This window comes from Trachypithecus francoisi, unplaced genomic scaffold (genome assembly GCF_009764315.1).
Source record: "Trachypithecus francoisi isolate TF-2019V2 unplaced genomic scaffold, Tfra_2.0 Lachesis_group10, whole genome shotgun sequence".
Taxonomy (NCBI): domain Eukaryota; kingdom Metazoa; phylum Chordata; class Mammalia; order Primates; family Cercopithecidae; genus Trachypithecus; species Trachypithecus francoisi.
Window position 1 is genome coordinate 2,492,212 of NW_022681455.1, and position 22,307 is coordinate 2,514,518.

The 22,307-nt window shown below is 42.8% G+C and overlaps 1 protein-coding gene across 1 annotated transcript in view; it reads right to left on the reverse strand.

Annotated features, from left to right (window-relative positions):
• The window catches only part of MYLK4 (myosin light chain kinase family member 4), a 105,833-nt gene that overhangs the window by 21,139 nt on the left and 62,387 nt on the right, over window positions 1-22,307 (reverse strand). The window contains exons 3-4 of the mRNA XM_033216050.1: window positions 5,570-5,645; window positions 994-1,099 (exon numbers count right to left, since the gene is read on the reverse strand). Of these exons, the coding sequence (XP_033071941.1) occupies window positions 994-1,099; window positions 5,570-5,645 (182 nt within the window). The remainder of the gene's footprint in view (window positions 1-993; window positions 1,100-5,569; window positions 5,646-22,307) is intronic.

The window sequence follows — 22,307 nt, forward strand, 5'->3', positions numbered from 1 at the left end:
TCTGCTTTCCTCTTCCTATTTTACACAGACATGCTGATGGCAGCAAACATTATAATTTAGACTTTGAGTTACAAGATATCATAGGGGGGTTGGTTGTGAAAGAAGTAGAAGAAGAAAGAACACCCTTCCCCCACCCCCAGCATGAAGCTGGTCCCTGATGGACTTTAATTTTCTTTCTGGATTTTTTTCTTTTTCTTTTTTTTTTGAGACAGAGTCTCACTCCGTCACCAGGCTGGAGTGCAGGGGCCCGATCTCAGCTCACTGCAACCTCAGATTCCCTGGTTCTAGTGATTTTCCTGCCTCAGCCTCCTGAGTAGCTGGGATTACAGGCATGTGCCACCACACTCAGCTAATTTTTGTATTTTTAATAGAGACGGGGTTTCACCATGTTGACCAGGATGGTCTCGAACTCCTGACCTCAAGTGATCTGCCCGCCTCGGTTTCCCGAAATGCTAGGATTACAGGCGTGAGTCACCACGCCCAGCCTTTCATCTTCCTTCTTTAGGGAGAGTGTGCATTTAAATGTCCCTAAAATAAGTTATTTGCTGAGCAAAGTAATCAATTGAAATGGATAATAGTAATTAATATAGCAACAACATAAATGAAAAACCAGCAACAATGACAGAAAGACCTAATACAGGCCACAAGAACTACATGCTGTTGACTCATTTCCATGTTGTCTCCTGGAGGCTGCACTATAGCTTTGGACTGCTGGTCAACCTTCTGGTGACTCACAATGGGTTTTTCTTTCTTTTAGACATTACAACATGGGAAGTAAAGTAGATAATAAATGTGGAGTTTAGTCACCACATTAACCTTTCTGGCATCAGTGACAATTTTCAGAAATGGATACGGTTTCTTAAAATGTTTGTTTCTAACGTTTCTAGTTCTCAGGTCAAGACAGGCAGACATTTACGAAGTCATCTGGCCCCCTGTCTTTGCACATTCTCCTCTTTTGTTGAGAGAATGCTAATAATATTCAGCATGACTCACCCTCCTAGGATTTCTGTCTTGCTCACAGTATAGAAGCTGTTGACCGCTCCTTGCTTGGCTGTCACAATACGATGATCAAATGGGGCAGGAGGAGCCGGGATGTCAACTAGAAGGTGAGAGAAACAGAAGGGCCATCTGTCAAGCAGGCTGACCTCGTTAAGGCAGCAAGCCTGGGCCTCATAGTAAAAATGTGCTCATTTAATAATAAAATACAAGGAGCCACCTGTTTGATTCCTAATGATCCAGGGATATAAATTTCCACTTGAGATTATGAGCTGTGACTCATAAAGGTGATCCTGACACCTCTGAGAAACAGTGTCAGGGCGGTTCAATGGTTGGCCATACCATCTTCAGGATCACTTTTAGAAATGTCAAAATAGTTGAAAACACAGTCCAAACAGGTAATACTTCCAAGCCTGAGACCATTCAAATTCAAACGTGAGAAATTGTTTGATCCATTTTTTAAATGCATTACTGATATAATCCATTATTTTAATTAAAGCGGAGAGAAAAAAGAAAAATGAAACATTTCTTCAGGATATTGAAACGCTTGATATTATATATTACTTTCCAAAATGTCTTGGACTTTATTTAAGACACATTTAAGACACAAAGATGAATTTTTCCTGGCTGACTGGAAATAAAACACCCAATAAAACCAGGTAAGTGTGTATTCAACAGCGATCAAATTTCTCCCACTTTCTCCCCTTCCACCTTAAGTGTTTAAACGCTCGTCCACATCAGCAACAGCTCTAACATACAATTGCTCAGGGATATTCCTCCCAGTATTCTTTTACCTTTCCATGACTACTGCTGTTAAAATTGGCTTGCCATGAACCTGCTCATTCTCTGCTAATTCATTTACTAAGCAGCGACTGCATGCATACATTAAGAATACAAAGGGAGGTAAGTAAATAAGAGCTTTGCTTTCAAAAAGAATCTACATTTATTTAACAAACGTTTCTTGAGCATTTGACACTCTGCCAAGTGTTAATATTTTTAAAATTCAGAATATAAATCTCTGGGAATCTGATTTGTTATGGACATCACCTCTCACAGCGTAAATATGCTGAAAACTGAAGTCACTCGAGAAGCGTCTTGATAACATTCACTATTTCAGATTAATAAAAAGAGGGAGTTAAATACACAAGCGGCAGCGAAATGGCGTTCTATCTCCTGCAGGCTGTTAGACTAAATGAAATTTAGTCTGCAGTGCTTGCTGGAAAAGGTTAAAAAGCCTTAAAAGGCCCGTACAAAAGCCACTTCCTACCCAATGGGGTGACGCCATCTTGCCCTCGGGAGGTCTCCATCCCAGCGGGCTCCCGAGGCGGCCCTGGGAGCTCCTCAGCTTGCCTGTGTCTCCTGACACGTGGGTTCTCCCCCTGTGCCCACTACGTCTACTCTGCACTTTTTTTTTTTGAGACGGAGTCTCGCTCTGTCGCCCAGGCTGGAGTGCAGTGGCGCCATCTCCACTCACTGCAAGCTCCGCCTCCCGGGTTCCCGCCATTCTCCTGCCTCAGCCTCCCGAGTAGCTGGGACTACAGGCGCCGCCACCTCGCCCGGCTAATTTTTTTGTATTTTTTAGTAGAGACGGGGTTTCACCGTGTTAGCCAGGATGGTCTCGATCTCCTGACCTCGTGATCCGCCCGTCTCGGCCTTCCAAAGTGCTGGGATTACAGGCTTGAGCCACCGCGCCCGGCCTACTCTGCGCTTTTGCTGTCCTCGTTGACGAGGCGCCCTCTGCCGCTCTCCGCTTACTGCTGCCCGGGCACTCGGTGGGCAATGCCAGAACATGGATCCTACTGCTGAACCGCCAGGGATTCGTAGGGGTAGAAATGGCCCCTATGCTGCTGACACACCTGGAAAGTAAAGTCCAGTTGCCGCTCTCAAAGTTTCCAGAAGAAAATAGTCAGATGGTGAAAATTCTTAGAACGAAGACTTTTCTTAAAACAGTGTTTTGGTGCCGGGTGCGGTGGCTCCCGCCTGTAATCCCAGCACTTTGTGAGGCCGAGGCGGGTGGATCACGACGTCAGGAGATCGAGACCATCCTGGCTAACACAGTGAAACCCCGTCTCTACTAAAAAATATACAAAAAATGAGCCGGGCGAGGTGGCGGCGCCTGTAGTCCCAGCTACTCGGGAGGCTGAGGCAGGAGAATGGCGCGAACCCGGGAGGCGGAGCTTGCAGTGAGCTGAGATCCAGCCACTGCACTCCAGCCTGGGCGACAGAGCGAGACCCCGTCTCAAAAAAACACAAAAAACAGTGTTTTGGTGACGAGGACGTGAGCTCCGTGACAGAGGTGACCATTTCGGTGCTTGGAGAGGAAATGGAGCAGCATGCTGCCCATCAAGTCTACGGGTGGAGATGACCAGGGTCCCAGGGAATCTCTCCAAGGGCCAAATCGTGACCCCAAGTTACTCCACTGTCACTTAACAAAAGCCGTCATTTTATGAATACCTAACTAATTTGATCTTCCTTTTTTCACTTCCTTTCCTTAGAGAAGGGAGAAATTATTAAATTATAGCATGATAAAAGAAGCAATCATCTCTCTGAATCTTTTTTTTTTTTTTTTTTTTGAGACGGAGTCTCGCTCTGCCGCCCAGGCTGGAGTGCAGTGGCCGGATCTCAGCTCACTGCAAGCTCCGCCTCCCGGGTTCACGCCATTCTCCTGCCTCAGCCTCCCGAGTAGCTGGGACTACAGGCGCCCGCTACCTCGCCCAGCTAATTTTTTCTATGCCGGCTACTTTTTTGTATTTTTAGGACAGATGAGGTTTCACTGTGTTAGCCAGGATGGTCTCAATCTCCTGACCTCATGATCTGCCCATCTCGGCCTCCCAAAGTGCTGGGATTACAGGCGTGAGCCACCGCGCCTGGCCAATCTCTCTGAATCTTAACGGCAGTAGGACTAAACAATTATCAGTGGAAGAATTGACCTAATTTCCATTTCTCAGCAGCTCACTGAACACATCTGGCAGCGATGAAGTTTCTTTCTTAGCAATCATTAGTATTTACGCTTAATTCTTGGAAAATTAAATTTCTCCAAGATGAAGTTTCAGATACATTATTAAGAAATGAAGTAAGAATTATGTTTTAAATCCCTAAAAAAGACCACACAAGTGTTTTGATACTTTTGGTTCCAAATAGATACTGTGATACGTGATTACTCATAACTTTGAGTAGTTCATTTTAATTGGCTACAATATTACCTTAATCTACATGTGAAACTGTGTAGTTGAGAAAGAAAGGCATTCAATAATCTACATCTTACTTCATCCTCACTATATTTCATCCTCACTATATTTGGGGAAATTATTATTTATAATGGAGTAGGTAAGCTTTCTCAGATTTAGGTTTTTAAATTACAGATAATTTAATGTAATTATTTAATTATTTAATTCTTGTCTTTAGGAAGGATATGTTCTGTACTGCTAAAAATAAAAATATTTTACTTGATCTTTAAAAAATACTGATTCCTGTGGGCACTATTAATCATCATCTTTGTCTACCAGTTGGTAGAAAACATAGAAAATAATAAAATGCCTGAAAATATCACAGGCAAGAAGAAAAAATAATGGCAAGAAAATGTGGCCATGAAAAATTCATGTAAGCTGGAAAACTGAGTTATAAATCATCGCCTCAAAACTCTCTTCATTTATCCTTTTAATAAGGCCTTAAACTGCAATGGCACATAGATCTACAGAAAGCATCGCTGTGGATATGCAATGCTGTAACCCTACCTTTCAGGAAATTGATCACCATTAGTCTGATACATGTATTGATTTTTATTTGGACATTGGACAAATAAAACATTGGACAAATTTTATTTGCACATGAGACAGTTCATGTGCAGTTGCCAGTTTTCTTTTCTTCTCATCTTCTCTTCCACTAGCATCTTCCTTAGAATTAAACCCGTTTTCTCTTCTTCGGACACTGGGTGTCCGTTTTTATCCACAGTGGCTTGTTTTTCATTCACAGCACTGTCACTTTCCTGTCTATTCAGGCTCTCTGTGCATGAAATGTCTGTTCCATCTATATTCTCTCTTGGATCTATAGAATTTCTTAGAGCAAAATCTTCTACTTTGTCTTGTCTTTTTGTATGAAATATGACAAAACTTCTATGAACTAGAGAGGCATTGGTCTTCTCAACATTTTTCTTGTTGAGTTTATTAACCTTTTCTTTCTCAGAGGAGAGCTGATTCTTCTGGGTAGATCTCTCTAGAAGCCACCATAGGACACAAAATATTTTAATGGAGAATGTAGGTGATCAGTGTAATTTTGGCTTTCTATAATGGCATCTTTATCCAGGTTTCTTTTTATCAGCAGATATAAGCTTTTAAAAGCAAAGTGGAAGGAAATATGACCAACTGGATTCCAAAAGATTTTCTTGTTTGTAAGTAGTAAGACCGAAAGACAAGCAAAAAAAAGGGGGGGGCAGGGTTTTTTTTTTTTTTTAAATACAAACATCACTTCTTCCTACACAGGGCTTTATGAACGTGCAACTTCCTCTGAAGACCAACAGGACTTTTATAACAGGACTTTCTTTATTCATAACTATCTAGTTTTCTAAAGATGTTACCTGCAAGGGCTGATGTCCTTTTGCTTTTGACAGGCATCCTTTCCGTCAGGTCGGCATTTGACCACACCTCCTTCGCCTGTGGAGGCACAATTGAGTAACTGAAGTTACATATCACATCTGGGCTTTTCAACCTCAGCACTCCTGACACTTGCGCTGGATGATTCTGTGTGGTGGGGAATGTCATCAGCATTACAGGATAGCAGCATCGCTGGCCTCTATCCATCAGATGCCAGTAGCACCCTCCCTCCCAGTTGTGATGACCAAAAAGGTCTTCAGAGATCCATAAATGGGGAGCAAAATCACCCATCACCCCAGAGTGAAAACTACTATATTATACGATTCGAACATAGAAAAAAAACAGTAAAATTAATAGTAATATAGAGGGCAGAACTGTCTGAATTAATGAAAGCCCATATAGACTACAGTATCTGAAATGAACTCACTATTTTCAAAGAAATTCTGTAAAACTGTCATTATGGGGAAAAGCCCATCTTCATGAATAGATGAAAGGATATAATAATGTGTACATCACCCTTGACTTCTGTTTAAGTTGTCTTTATATGGTTTACATATAAATCAAATAGAAATGAGAGGATACATGTGAATGGGCTCTGTAAACTAGAGAGTAGGAGATGAAAGTCAGCTTTATAAATGGAACCTTTACAGTGCTTAGAACAGATGGCCTTTTTCCTAAGAGGATAAACATTCTTCTCACAGTCCTGGAATCTCTGAATTAGTTGAGCAAACCGTTAGCTAATGTACCCCGTATAAAAGGGAAACATTAACCCAATCCACCCAAATTATCACAACTTCTAAAGTTATGCATTATAAATTAATGACATCGTGTGGATGTCCAAAACAAGTATTTATTTCCCCTTTGAAACACAACATAATTTGCCTTCAGCTGATTTGCAAGCATGAAACACCATGTAAGTTCAGAGCACAGATATCAAGACAAATTGCAAATGTGCTTGCTTGCTTTCTTTTTTTTTTTTTTTTAGACGGAGTTTCACTTTTGTTGCCCAGGCTGGAGTGCAATGGCACGATCTTGGCTCACTGCAACCTCCACCTCCCAGGTTCAGGCGATTCTCCTACCTCAGCCTGCTGAGTAGCTGGGACTACAGGCATGCACCACCATGCCTGGCTAATTTTTTGTATTTTCAGTAGAGACGGGGTTGTGCCAAGTTTGCCAGGCTGGTCTTGAACTCCTGACCTCAGGTGATCCGCCTGCCTCGGCCTCCCAAGGTGCTGGGATTACAGGTGTGAGCCACCATGTCCGGCCACAAATATGCTTTTAAACAATTCAGGGGGCAGCTCCATGGATTCAGAGGATTTCCGTTTTTCAGATAGTGAACATACAACATGAAGGCATGTTTAGTAAATTTGTGGAAAGCCAAGGCTGGAAGTGAGAGCTTCAGAGTTTCTCTTTCTCTTAAAGTTTCTCTTTAAGTGAAAGTCCAGAGATGGCACTTGCCTACTTTTCCCTCTGCAGGGAAAATGGGCTGCTGCTGCTTCAAGCAAAGCCGACTGCTCCCTCCTCTGTGCTTGCACAGAACTCAGCACATAGCCCTAACCCTGGTATTCCTTACAACACTTTTAAGCCTTTTTTCCGGTCAATTTCCCATGAGATTGTGGACTTCCAGTGGGCAAAAAGACTGGTTCATCTTTGACTCCCTGGCGATTACTTCAGAGACCAGTACGTAGTGATGATGGTGATGACGATGATGATGGTAGTGGTCATGATGGTGGTGATCATGATGGTGGTAGTGGTGGTGGTGGTGGTGGTGGTGGTGGTGATCATGATGGTGGTAGTCATGGTGGTAGTGGTAATGACGGTGGTGGCCGTGATGGTGGTGATGGTGGTGGTGGTGGTAGTGGTGGTGATGATGGTGGTGGTGGTGGTGATGGTGGTGGTGGTGATGGTGGTGGTGATGGTGTGGTGGTGGTGGTGATGGTGGTGGTGGGTGGTGTGGTGGTGGTGGTAGTGGTGATGTGGTGGTAGTGGTGTTGGTGGTGGTGGTGATGGTGGTGGTGGTGGTGGTGGTGGTGGTGATGGTGGTGGTGGTGGTGGTGGTGGTGGTGATGGTGGTGGTGGTGGTGATGGTGGTGGTGATGGTGGTGGTAGTGGTGATGATGGTGGTAGTGGTGGTGGTGGTGGTGGTGATGGTGGTGGTGATGGTGGTGGTAGTGGTGATGATGGTGGTAGTGGTGGTGGTGGTGGTGTGGTGATGGTGGTGGTGGTGGTGGTGATGATGGTGGTGGTGGTGGTAGTGGTGGTGATGGTGGTGGTGGTGGTGGTGGTGGTGGTGGTGGTGATGGTGGTGATGGTGGTGGTGGTGGTGGTGGTGGTGGTGATGGTGTGGTGATGGTGGTGGTGGTGGTGATGATGGTGGTGGTGGTGGTGGTGGTGATGATGGTGGTAGTGGTGGTGGTGGTGGTGGTGATGGTGGTGGTGATGGTGGTGGTAGTGATGGTGGTGGTGATGGTGGTGGTAGTGGTGTGATGGTGGTGGTGGTGGTGGTGGTGGTGGTGATGGTGGTGATGGTGGTGGTGATGGTGGTGGTAGTGGTGTGGTGGTGTGGTGATGGTGGTGATGGTGATGGTGGTGGTGGTGGTGGTGGTGATGGGGTGGTGGTGGTGGTGGGTGATGGTGGTGGTGGTGGTGATGTGGTGGTGATGGTGGTGGTGGGTGGTGGTGGTGATGGTGGTGGTGGTGATGGTGGTGATGGGGTGGTGGTGGTGGTGGTGGTGATGGTGGTGGTGGGGTGATGGTGGTGGTGTGGGTGGTGGTGGTGATGGTGGTGGTGGTGGTGATGGTGGTGGTGATGGTGGTGGTAGTGGTGATGATGGTGGTAGTGGTGGTGGTGGTGGTGGTGATGGTGATGATCATGATGGTGGTAGTGGTGGTGGTGGTGATGGTGGTGGTGGTGATGGTGGTGGTGATGGTGGTGGTGGTGATGGTGGTGATGGTGGTGATGGTGGTGGTGGTGGTGGGTGGTGGTGGTGATGGTGGTGGTGATGGTGGTGGTAGTGGTGGTGATGATGGTGGTGGTGGTGGTGGTGGTGGTGATGGTGGTGATCATGATGGTGGTAGTGGTGGTGGTGGTGGTGATGGTGGTGGTGATGGTGGTGGTGATGGTGGTGATGGTGATGATGGTGGTGGTGATGGTGGTGGTTGTGGTGGTGATGGTGATGGTGGTGGTGGTGGTGGTGATGGTGATGGTGGTGGTGGTGGTGGTGGTGGTGGTGATGGTGGTGGTGGTGGTGTGATGGTGGTGGTGGTGGTGATGGTGGTGGTAGTGGTGGTGGTGGTGGTGGTGATGGTGGTGATCATGATGGTGGTAGTGGTGGTGGTGGTGGTGATGGTGCTGGTTGTGGTGGTAGTCATGGTTGTAGTGGTAATGACGGTGGTGGCCATGATGGTGGTGGTAGTGCTGCTGGTGGTGGTGGTGATGGTGGTGGTGGTAGTGGTGATGGTGGTTACTGTAGTGGTGATAGTGATTGTAGTGGTGATGGTGGTGATCATGGTAATGATGGTGGTAGTGGTGATGGCTACCATGTATTGCGCACACACACTATGTACCAGTCACTCTTTTAAGCACTTTGTTTACCTGGTTGCTCCTCCTAACAGCCCTTTAAGATAGATACTATTAGCCCCATTGTATACATGAAGTTAGGTAATTTCCAAAGGTTATAAAGTTTAGAAATGGTAGAGCTAGGATTCTAACCCAGCTGTCTACTTCAGCCTGTGCACCTAACTACCACACTATACTGTCTTTCTGGGAAAAAAAAAAAAAAAAGATAGAAAGACTATAGCCAAGTTACATGATTCATATTTATCGAGATCTACTACATAGTTGGCACCACAGGAGAAAAGAAAAATGATTAAGAGAGGTCATAAATCAAAAACAAATTAGCAGAGCGAAGAGATAAATATTTGTCAAAAGATTACAATTAACATGGAAGAGAAGCAAAAAAAGAAAAGAAGACAGAATTTAAGTCCAATTTTGAAAGCATTTATCCAAATTAGTTGAACAAGACAGTTTAACAAATTGTGTTTAGGATATAACTGTCTTTTAGTTCTTCCCTTTTGAAACGAAAACTCTGGTGTATCAATAGACATTGTGCTTCTGGGTTTATTCTGTGTGGCATGAACGCAATGATATAAGCATACATGGATTTAATAATGAAAACTGGTATGTATCAGTCTATTTCAGCCCATCAAAGTATATAAAATTGAGCAGCTGGCTGTAAGACTCCATGGAGCACTGATAGATCCACATTTGCCTCTGAAGCCATCTGAGTATCAGGTGGAAAAGTCCACATGCTGGGCCAATATTCTTTGGGTTCGGAGTCGGACTTGACCAACAGGAGAAGCTGTCGGTATTGAGGAATATAAGAAGCCAGCTTCCAAGTGAGGCTGCTTTTTTCTTTAGTAGTTATATATCACGTATGTTTTTCTATTTAAATAATGTAAGAAGGCCTTTATTCACTGCCAAAGGCTGTTATGTTTTCATTTCCCTATGTAATACTGACATCTAGAGGAACTTTGAACTGAAGAGTTTCCAACAAACAGAAGTTGTATTTCTCGTTCTTTCCAGGACGACAACCAAAAATATGAAATGTTTTTACTTTGTATTTCTAAATTATGCCTAGAAGTTGTTAAAATAGAAAGTTCAAGTGTGTAGATACATCTTATTTGTTGTACAAAAATGAAATATGTCTTCTATCGATTAAAGAGCACAGGACTAGTGCTCTTAAACGTGAAGTTTCTGACCCAATCCTGACCAACCCCAGTTAATGGGATGAAAACCATGTCAGTGACTATGTTCCTCTGCTGAATTCACATCGATGGCTGGGATGAACCTAAGGACCTCTTTCATGCAAATTCACTTAAAAATTTTCTGTATTTGCATATGGATTCCTTTGGAACTATTTACCAATTCCTTTTATAATAATTTATCCGTGGATGTAGAATGATGCAGGGAAGAAAGACTATGTGGTCCAGTTGCCCAAGTATTCAAAACACAGCTCAGCTCTCTCCACTCTGTCTGGCTTCCTAGACTGGTCTCGTAAGTGGGGCATACATACCCAGGGAGTGTCCATAGTAGTCCTTTGGAGGGTATCAAGGACACGCTAGAACTCATTTCAATTTATTCCATTTCTTATGGATTGAATGTATCCCCCCGCCCAGTATACACACACAAATTCATATATTAAAATCCTAACCCGAATGGTGATGCTATTAAAAGGTAGGGCCTTTGGAGGTGACTAGGTCATGATTGGAGAGTCCTCATGAATGGGATTAGTGCCCTTATAAGAACCAACGTGAAAGTTTGCTCACTCTTTATGAGGAGAAGGCCACTACACACTAGTAACAGGCTCACCAGGCCCTGGATCTGCCAGCAGCCTGATTTGGGACTTCTCAGCCCCCAGAACTGTGAGAAATAAATGTTTGTTGTTTAAACCACTCAGTCCAAAATAATTTGCTATAGCAGCCCAAGCTAAGACACCATTCCTTTAACATTTTTATTTTACATATGTTTTTTAAAATATATTGATACAATTGGGCACATATAAAAGTATCTCTGACATATTAAATGTTATTTATAAAAATAAAAATGCAGCCAGGCACGGTGGCTCACGCCTGTAATCTCAACACTTTGGGAGGCCGAGGTGCGCAGATCACAAGGTCAGGAGTTCGAGACCAGCCCAGCCAACATAGTGAAACCCCATCTCTACCAAAAACACAAAAATTAGCTGGGCCTGGTGGTGCACACCTGTAGTCCCAGCTATCAGGAGGCTGAGGCAGGAGAATCACTTGAACCCTGGAGGCCGTGAGTCAGGATTATGCCACTGCACTCCAGCTTTGGCGACAGAGAGAGACTCCATCTCAAAAATAAAATAAAGTGCATGTAGTGGTTATCAACGTACATAATTTATAAATAAATATATTGGGGTGTGCTTTAAAATCTTTTACTAATGGCAGTGCAAAATCAAAATAATTTGGAGACAATTCTAGATAACACCATGCTTCATACTCTGATTTTCTGGAATGCGTTTTGGAGAAGGACCACTCTAATTAGTAGGTTTGAGGGGCAAGCACATAATTAGAACTATCAGCTCAATTCTTGCAAACTCTTTTTCTCCTTTTGCAAAGTACTGCTTTTAAGAGTTCAGTATTCATCGCTTGCATGACAGTTTTGATTATTTAAGCAATTTTAAGTAAGCAATTTATCCTCTTTTCTCCATTAACCATTACATTTACTGCCATAGGATCTAGATTTGAACAAGAGGGCGGCATTGGTCCACAGGTGTGTGCCAGCTACCTGGGCATGAGCGCGTTCTCACCCTATGCTACAGACCTGTCCCAGTACTACGTCAAAACCCTACTTTTCCTGAAAGTGGTGGAATAACTGAAAGGGAAATTAATTCAATTGAACAACATTGTCTAATCCTTCTTTCATTTTCATTCAATAAAAATCAATTAATAAAACAGATTTGACCTTAAAAGATCATAAAGGTCCTCCAGAGGAGGACCTCAACAATACCACCATCATCTTCCGTGTTACTGCAGTGTTCTCAATATGTCTGTCTGCCCACTGGCATACAGACCCTTCTCTTCTCCTTTGTTTCCCCAGCACCGAACAGAGGGTAAGGTTCTAAAGTGCTTGGTGAAGCAATGCGTGATGAAGAAAACAGTGCTTTCTGGAATGGCACTTTCATTTTGAGAACACTCTGTCATCAGGCTGCACCCCTGAAAAGCCAGGCTGCCCTAGGGGCCATCTCAGATGCATCCCTGCCATGGTGGCTCATATCCACAGCCATGAATTTACATAGTTGATATGGCTAGCCATCTCAACGGCCATGCATTTTGGGATTACAGTTGCTACAGAAAATTGTGTTCAAAACATAATATATAGGGCATTCCTGGTTATTTTTAAAACTGTTGCAGACAAGCCAGATAGAAGAATGGAGGAGAGCAAATATTTGTAATAATTTGTAGCTGTGACCCACAGCCTGGACTCTGATGGTGGCAGGTAGATGTTAGAGGTTGGCCACCCTGTCCTACAGCTCTGTCCTCTACTGCCAGGCTCAAGCATTGATCTTTTCAAACTTCCTCAGCTCTGAATATATCACCCACCTGACCTTTCTACAGCAAGGGGGTTATCAGGATAAGAAAACTTGAAAGTGTATTTAAATTTTGAAAGTTCAGTGTCAAAAAGGAATAGCCTATTGGAATAAATCTGACCGGTCCTGGGCTCCACACAGTCTTTTCTTGCTAGCAGAGGATACTAGGTCGTGCATCCTGAATAACAGCTTTTCATATTACTGCTTGTGGAGATGCCAAGATGAACAATTTTTGGCCATCTTAACCTAAGTTCCAGAAATACCTAAACAAAATTATAACAATTTATAATGACTTTATTAAGCTCTGATTAGGTTTCTAATAGGGGAGAGAAAAATGAATAAATCCTAGAAGAATACAAAGAGATGAATTTTCAGAAGAAATATGAAAACATTTTCTTGCCTGAGCATAGAAGATACTTTTAGAGATTGTTTGTAAAGTAAATCTATTCCCCTTCAACCTCAGCACACACTCCAACTCTCCATGCATGAAGCGAGAAAACCCTGAAGTCCTGAGTAATGAAAGGAATTCTCCCAAAGCACAGCCTGTTTCATGGTCTGTGGGGACTGGCATGGCACAAGGCAGGACAGAATCTGACTGACCAAAACCAGAAAGGGAAAGTGTTCACCTGTGCTCAGAACTCAGTAAGTGGATCCTCCCCAGGCTGCTGATGACGTCAGGTAGAATCAATCACCTGAGGAAATAACCCTGCCAGGAAAGCTAAAGCCTTTCGACGCAGCCACGATGATGTGCACAGCGCTTCACTCGGAAGCCAAGTCAATGGGACCTTCCAAGGACACAGACCAAGAAAGAGCCTGAAGTTAAGGTGTGGATTTCGGAAAGCCTAGCTGGATCAGCCATCACATGAAGATGCACGGATAACTTTACTTTATGTTATTATACTATATATCAAGCTATATCATAAGAGAAAGCATGCCACCACTTTTTTTTTTTTTTTTTTTTTTGATACGGAGTCTCACTCTGTTGCCCAGGCTGGAGTACAGTGGCGCAATCTCGGCTCACCGCAAGCTCCACCTCCCGAGTTCAAGCAATTCTCTGCCTCAGCCTCCCGAGTAGCTGGGATTACAGGCGCCCACCACCACACCTGGCTAATTTTTTTTTGTATTTTTAGTAGAGACGGGGTTTCACCATCTTGGCCAGGCTGGTCTTGAACTCCTGACCTCGTGATCCACCCGCCTCAGCCTCCCAAAGTGCTGGGATTACAGTTGTGAGCCACCGCGCCCGGCTGCTACCACATTTAACAGCCTCTGCTAACAAGAGAAGATCGTGTGGAGCCCCGGATGGTCAAATTTACTCCTTTAGGCTATTCCTTACTGACATCAAAACTTTTTATAAATATACTTCCAAGTTTTCTTATCCTGATACACTCCCTTGTTATAGAAAGGGTGATGTGTTCGGAGCTGAGGAGGTTGGAAAAGATCAACGTTTGAGCCTGGTGGCAGAGGACAGAGCTGTAAGATGGGGTGGCCAACCCCTAACATCTACCAGCCACGATTGGGGTCCAGGCTGTGGGTCACAGCTACGTATTATTACAAATATTTGCTCTCCTCCATTCTTACATCAATTTTAAAAAGAACCACTTAAAACAAACAAATTAAGAACCTTCACCTACCTATGAGGCCACAGTGAGTAGTTCGATAACATAGATTTTATTTTCCCCCATCTTATACCTGTTGGATGTGCTGACACCTTATAATGAGTCTGATATTGTTATTTTCTTCCCACTGCCACCTTATCTGTCCTCCCCACAGAGAAAACGCTGAGCCCTCTGACTTGAGGCCACTCCTTCTTTCCCTCTCGAACTCCCGTTGCTCACTCTGCCACCCCACCACCCCACCACCCCACCTGCTTTTGTTATCCAAACTCTTCTAAGTTCTAGTATGTGGCTCTCAACCATCTGGGGACGTTGGACACTGTTAATGCCTGGGTCCTCCCCTAAAGATTCTGATAAACTGGGTCTTGTGTGGGGCCAGAACACCGGTGTTTTTTAATCCACCCACACCCCAGGGACTGTAAAGTACTAAAAGGGTGGGGACCCACTTCCTCTGTCGCCTCCGGTCACTCTGGCCTTTGTTCTGAGGCCTTCTTACCAGCCAGGCTCCCTCTGGTCACAGTTTGGAGCAATTGTAACAACACTGGAATCTCTCTTCCTCCCCCCAACAAGCAAGGTCTTTGATCCTATCCCGGATGGACTATCTAGCAAATCACTGCCTCCTCCTTATCCTCCACCCAGAGATACATGTGTGGAAATGAGGCCAAGGGAACCGGCCCTGAGAACCATAAAACCTCCCTCCAGAAATGATCTAAGGGGAATCCTGGGAGGGCAACAAATAAAAAATCCAGCATTCCCAACCATGCCTCTGGTCCTCTGCCTGAAAGCTTTCTGCCTTGCTTCTTGGCCAAAATTTAGTAATTGAAAGTGATTTAATTCCTCCATTAAAATGGAGGTAAGCAGAAGAGAGGAGGACTCAGGCTGAGGTGGAGAAATATCACCTTTCAGGGCATAGAAGTATTTATAGCACTTTGCGTAAAAAGTATATCTAAAAACTATACATCAAGGGATGCTTTGCCTTCTTGGGATTCCGTCACCGGAATAGCACCTGAGCATTTCAAACACTGTGCAGTGAGGCTACTAAGAAATTGAGAGCGTGAGTGCATGTGTGTGTCAACCAGCTTCAAATGGAATCACAGCTCCTCATGTTCATTTCATTAAAATGAGTCTTACTTTGTAAAATTTCCCTTTCATAACACAAGTCCAAACCTTGGAATGTTTTCGCTTGAAGGTTACAGTGTTTCTTCATCACCCAATAAAACTCTTTGATTTCTTCCCGCCGCAGACAGTTTTAAGAGCCTTCATTTCACATGGGGTTCTCGGTATGCTTTTTAATTTTTATTTTAAGTTCATTTTTTATCACTTCATCTCCTGTCTCCCACTCAGAGCCTAAGTCAGTTCAGCCTCCCCGAGCCCCGTTGGCTCCCTGCAGTGGGGCATGCCAGCCGAGGTCCAGAGGGGCTTGGTGCTTCCTAGTGTGAGACGAGGTGTGGCCCCTGGACTGCAGGAGTATTTAGAGATCTGCGCTTAGACTCACTGAGCAGACTGCTTAACCTCCTAATGGTTTACGTTTCTGCATCTTCCCCTACACAGGAAACACACACACTGCAAAGCTGAGTGACTTTTAAAAAGCTACCTCCGAAAAGCAAAGAGATACTACAAAGCTCTTTATAAAATGTTTCCGAATGAATGCATTTGTCTGTAATATAAACTGCGTAGGTAAAAAACTAATCAGTATGACTGTCCCCAACATTTAGTCGCCTGGTCCAGTCTATTCAAAGTGAGCTGGTGAACCCGCAGCGACGGCATCTCCTAGGAACCTGCTAGCAATGGAGAACCTCAACCCCTCCCCACCACCCACCCAATCCAAATCTGCTCTTTAACCAATGGCCAGGTGGTTCCCATACACGTTAGAATTTCAGATGTGTTGACCTAGTTAATATATGTCATGAATTGGTGTGAAGAAGCATTTTACAAAATATGTGTCCCAGCCTCGTGTGTCTATTTACATCTTGCCTCCATCCGCAAGGCGTCTGAAGAGCTAATCTCATACTTGGGTAAGCTCAGAGGGAAGCCAGTGATGAGGGGGGAGGGAGTCGAGACAGCACTCAGCAGGGTCCACATGCTGCTGCCCTGGCTGGCAGCAGTCGGTGGACACCCAGCACTGTGTGGAACATCCGTGGGCTGCTCAGGAGGCCCAGGACTCCTGCTGGGGCTCAGGGAAGAGCATGCATGACTAGGTTTCATGTGCCTGGAACTTTCCACTGATCTCTGGGGTCAACGGATTGCCCAAACTCAGGTCTCAGAGAAGAGCAACATTAAGGCCCAAAGAGAGGATGAAAACCAAGGCAAACCAAGCTGTAGAGAATTAGGAATGTATTCTGATGGGCCCCAAAATGCAAATTATGCAGTCAGGATTAATGCAAAGAATACAGTTAGGATTAACACAAGTGCTGTAACCAGGCTACGATAAAGGTGACTATCAACTTGAAAGAAAATAAAATTGTATTTAGCACAGTTCTTACAAATCAAAATTTAGAGGCTGAAGGGTGGGGTGGGGGAGGAAGGCGGGAAGAGGAGCTGTTGATTAAAGGGTACAAAGTCTCAGGGTGGAGGGATAAGTTTTAGTGAACTATTGCATGGCTTGGTGACCGTGGTTGTTGATAACATATTGTGCATATTTCAAAATTGCTAAAAGAAAAGATCTTTAACATCCTCGCCGCAAAACCGTGTTAAGTTGGTGAGGTGGTGCATGAGTTAATCAGCTTGACTGACCCTTTCTACAACGTATACGTAGATCAAAACTTCACACTGTGCCCCATGAATATACACTTGTTATTTGTCAATTAAAAATAAGTTCATTAAAAATGTTAAGTACACAGCTAGTACATACCCTCCAACACCCTCGATCAGTCTGTGCTTTTACTCCTAAGATATGCTTAAGCCCTCAATATACGAAGAACATGAACACCGCGCTGAACCCTTCGGGTTCTTGTCTCGTCCTTTGTCTGGTTGTGGACGTGGCGGAAGTACTCAGCTGGTATGCTGGTGCTGTCCTGGTTATTAAAATATGGAAATATCTCCATGCTGGCTGGTAAAGAGGGGATTTTCTGAGATGCCCAGGAGCTCCTCCAACCTCCCAACCTTGCCTCCTTTCAGCCTTAGGACCGTCCTAAGACCAGTAACTACAGTGTCAGTATTTAGCATGGAGGGGCCCCCAGGACCCTGGTCCAATGCAGTACACCCTGATATGTGAGCAAATGTGGACTCCCAGTTATTAGTGTACACACCAGGGAACAAGAGTATCATATGAAGGCACATGGCCACAACAACAGGCTGCTGGCCACGTAATATTTAATATTTAAATAAGAAATTTTTAAAAATATTTACACTATCCCTGCAAGTTAATTATTAGGTGTGGAATCAAAATGTGCTTTGAAAGTCAAGGAGAGAGCAATGGACAACAGTGAAGAAAGGTAAAAGAGTTACTACCAGCAATGCCTTTACCTACCTTAGGCCCTGGGATGGTGGCCCTGAAATTTATAAAGCTCCTTCCCCAGAAATTCTTAATCTGTAGGTCTGGGTTGAAGCCCAAGGACATTTTTCATGAGCTCTGGGAGTGATTCTGACGCACGTGGTCCAGTGACCCTACTTTGAAAAAGCAGGTGGAACTCCTACTCATTATTCAAGACCCAATTCAGGAAGGTTTCCCTTTGTGAATTCTTTTTTTTTTTTTTTTTTTTAAGAGGAGTCTCGCTCTGTCGCTACTGTCTGAGTACAGTAGCATGATCTCAGCTCACTGCAACCTCTGCCTCCTCGGTTCAAGCGATTCTCCTGCCTCAGCCTCCCAAGTAGCTGGGACTACAGACGCGCGCCACAACACCCACCTAATTTTTGTATTTTTAGTAGAGATGGGGTTTCACCGTGTTGGCCATGATGGTCTCCATCTCTTGACCTCATGATCTGCCTGCCTCAGCCTCCCAAAGTGCTGGGATTACAGGCCAATTATTTCTTAAACACTCTCCTCCCATATGGTCTACCTAAAGAGGAGTCCACCTTCTCTCTGCCTCTGTTGGCCACACATCTTCGTGGATTTATCACATTGTCTTGGATGATTTGTTTGCATTTCTGACCCCCTCAAGGCATCTCAGTATCTCTAGAATCTAACTCAGTGTCAGCTCGTGACAGACACTGATTGATGGACTGATTTGTTGATTAGAAGGTCTGGTGGGGGAACTGATGCCAGGCTGTATTTACTGAGCATCTCAACCATCTGTATAAAAATTTTTGTCAAGGGCTGCCATTACATGCCCCTTATTACATCCTCCTCAACATCAAACTTTGATGTCCAGCTCCCAGACTCCTGTGGTACCTACAAGTCCCACGTCCATGCAGGGCAATCGGTTGTCCTGGACCTCTAGAAAAAAAGTTAAGTCTTCTAAGACCTTTGTAGAAATTCAAATGTTTGTGTCACCAGCAGCATCTGAAACTCTATCCTCAGTATGGTTTTTGAAGTAATTTACCATTTGATCGCCTTCTCAAATTTCTTAGACCTATTACAAATCAGAACATGTACTATAAACACTCATTTGCGTAGTGTATATATTTAACATCTATTATTCATATTTCTGCATCGGCCATAACTTCTTTAGTATGCTTTAACATATTAGCACAGAGAGAAACTTCAAGAATACCTCTGATCATGGGAAATGAAGTTGTTGTTAGGGATTGTTGCTACCACATTTTACTTTATTAGGATTATGGAAACTAATTTTGCCAGAAGGCAAGAGCAGAGAGTAGCTCTTTCCTTTGAAATGTCTGATTAAATTTCTTTGTACATCACCTAGCCCTACATCAAATCAGATGCTAAATAATGTCTTTGCATTTTACTATTAAAGTCCTTTACAATATTTCTAATGGCAACTAAGTAGCCAGTCCAATTAGACATCACATCCACCACTCTAATGTCCCCTCAGCTTTAACGTTCTAGGATGTCACAGAAGCTAGAAGAAAGCACAGTGAAGGAGTTTCCTCAGAAGTTTTATATGGTTGCAAGACAACCCTTCTTGGGTGCTTTTCCAAATATCTCCACCCTTGGAATCTGTCTTCTGTTGTGATTATAATTTAGTAGTAACCAGATTGCTCAGCAAAAATGTTTTTATGACAGATCACAGAAAAAAGCAAGACATTTGTTTGGCTAGCTTTGTGCTGCTTATTGATTTATTTATTGTTTTTAGTTCTTCCCCATTTCTCGGCAAGTGAGGGCTTCGCTTGGGTTCAGTTCTTAGGTTCTCTTCATTGCATTAGGAACTGTCAACATGGAAATCGTTCTACTGGGGACTTTCTCAACAAAGTTTCCCATTCCCCTTTCTACAAAGGGAAGGGAGGGTAATGGGAGTAGTCTTGAGGTTCTTCTCAAGTTTCTTCTCAAGCATTGTTTGGAGGTAGTAATCAGCGAAGCGGGATGGGGGTATACAGAGTCTGAGTTTATAACACATGCTCTCCAGGTCCTTTTCAAATTCTTGGTCCCAGTCAGCCAGGGCAACGAGCCTGTCTTCCCTGTTTCAGCAGGGAGCTTGATTTGCTGATTCAAATAAGAATAACAATCTCCTATTATCCAAAGCAGGAAATTGCTGTTTTGGTGAATGAAACCAAAACAAACCCAAAAAAGTAGGATTTTTTTGTTGTTGGGTAAATCAGCTATTTATTTTCCATGTTGGCTAAAGGCAGAACAAGAAGAAATCTGAAAAAATAACTTAGATTTAACATCACATTTAAATTTTATATTACAAAGAAATTAGGGGAATGAAAGGAGTTTGCCTCCCAGTCCATGGGTTAGAAAGGTAACTGTTTTGTATTCCCAACCACACAATATACCACAAAAGAACATAGTATTTTAGAAGCTCAAAATAAGACAAAGAAAGGGAAAATTTCTCAAATTATGTAATCCATTTGAATTCGGGGAAAAAAAGAAAAAAAAAAAAAAAACAACTTTAAAGAGCATTGTAGCCCAATCAGTTCAACTTGAAATGAGATTCTACCCAATTTCACCTAATTACAGGACATTTTAATAACGTTTAAAATGTTTCTGCCAAAAGGGATGACTGTTGATAATACTGAATAATACCGATGCTCTTTTCCCACACTTTCATTTTTAAAAATGTCATAGGACTTTGCAATATATGATCTTTTCTCTGATTAAACATCCAACCATCATAATGCATTTTTCAAAGACACACACAGCTCTGACCATTCCATCTGTTATTATATAGTAGTTTTCTGTGATGTTTAGAAGAGTATGTAACTATAGATTAATTTGTGTTAGGTATTTGTATAAGCATAAAAATTAATTTATGTTTTGGTATCAGGTTGCTATAGTGAGAAGCACATTATTTGTCACTCTAAAGCGACTTTTTTTTCAGAAAAAAAAAACCCACAAAAGAACTAAAGGACATTTTTGGAGGTGATGGATAAGTTTAGTAACTTGATGGTGGTGATGGCATCACAGATGTATGCATATGTCCAAACTCATCAAAATGTGTATATTAAATATGTGTAATTTTTTATATATAAATTTATATCTCAATGAAGCTTTTTGAATATAGTTATAATAATGGACAGGATTATGAAAACTATATTAGCACTTGTGGTATCTAAAGAGAAACTTTAGCTTTGGACTAGATAGCGTGTAGGAGCCAGGAGGGGCTGGCTTATTTCCTTGATTGGCAGAAGGCCCCACTTGGAATTCTCTGAGGAAGAGAGAGGCACAGTATCACCCAGGGCGTGTATTTCCATAGGAAGCCACAGCAATGCAGACTGGCTCTTCCTCCTTCACGGAGAACGTGCTAAACTACACTCACAGCAGTAATAAGTAAATCAATGCCTACGATGAGGTGACAGTTGGCCTCTGCAGCAGAAACACATGATCACCGATGGAAAGTTCAATTATAGGTATTCCAAGAACAGAATTAAAGTCTGTTTTCAGTTAGGAGCCCCACACAAAATGGGGCTCCATCTGTATTTACTACATGCAGCTGCGTCTTTCTCAAAGTGCTTAATGAACTTTTTCTTCTTTGTGAACGTCCACTTGCACATAAAGGTAGCAACCTGAAGTAAATATCGCAGGAAGATACCTGCACGAAGCAGCACGGGACAGTGTACGTTCTTCTTCCTCTGTTAACTGAGTGATATGACACACTCCATACTCAGGTCCTAAGCTATTTCACCCAACTGCAGAAAATAGATCTAAACTGTGAAATAAAAAAACTGCTTTAAGAACAGTAACTTTTTCCAGCTATTCTGGTCACATCTCATTATTTTCATGTATTAAAATTTAGGCCACAGTATAAATATACTTGAATTTCACATTTAATGAGATCAGTTCAATTTGGCATTTAACAATCACTGTAAAATTTTTCATTTTGATTTAATTCAGTTATATAGCAATATATTTTCAAACCGATCTCATTATTGGTGGCGCACATTGACACACACACATAACTTACTACAGCAACATCAGTCAAATCGCAACATGAAAAGTTCGCATGCTATTACTTTGCTGTTGTTCATTTTCTATCCACCCCCACAAAATTAATCATACTGGCATGAACTTCTCCTCATAGAGAAGTGGTGTTATTTAAAATAAGTAAGTTCAGTTCCCAGGTAGATGCTATAAAAAGTGTTAAGCACATTTTATGAATTCTACTTTTAGTTAGTATCACCCCCAAATTTTTCTCCACTAAAAGTTGTGACAATAAATGTCAGTCAAATGTGGTTTTTCTTTTGAATTTTAAAGAAAATGAACCAAATAAGGATTATAACACCTAAGAAAATCTACATTCTATAAAATTGAGACTCCAGATGCAAAAAATATCAACAAATCAAAATCCTAAAATCTATTTTTTTCAAGCGATTAAGTAACTGAGGCTAGTTTGTTATAAAACATGGATATATATTTTTGGTGAAATAGTGTACCATTCATAAGCGTCATATTTTTATTAAAACATTGCTCCCACCAATACTCATTTAACCATATC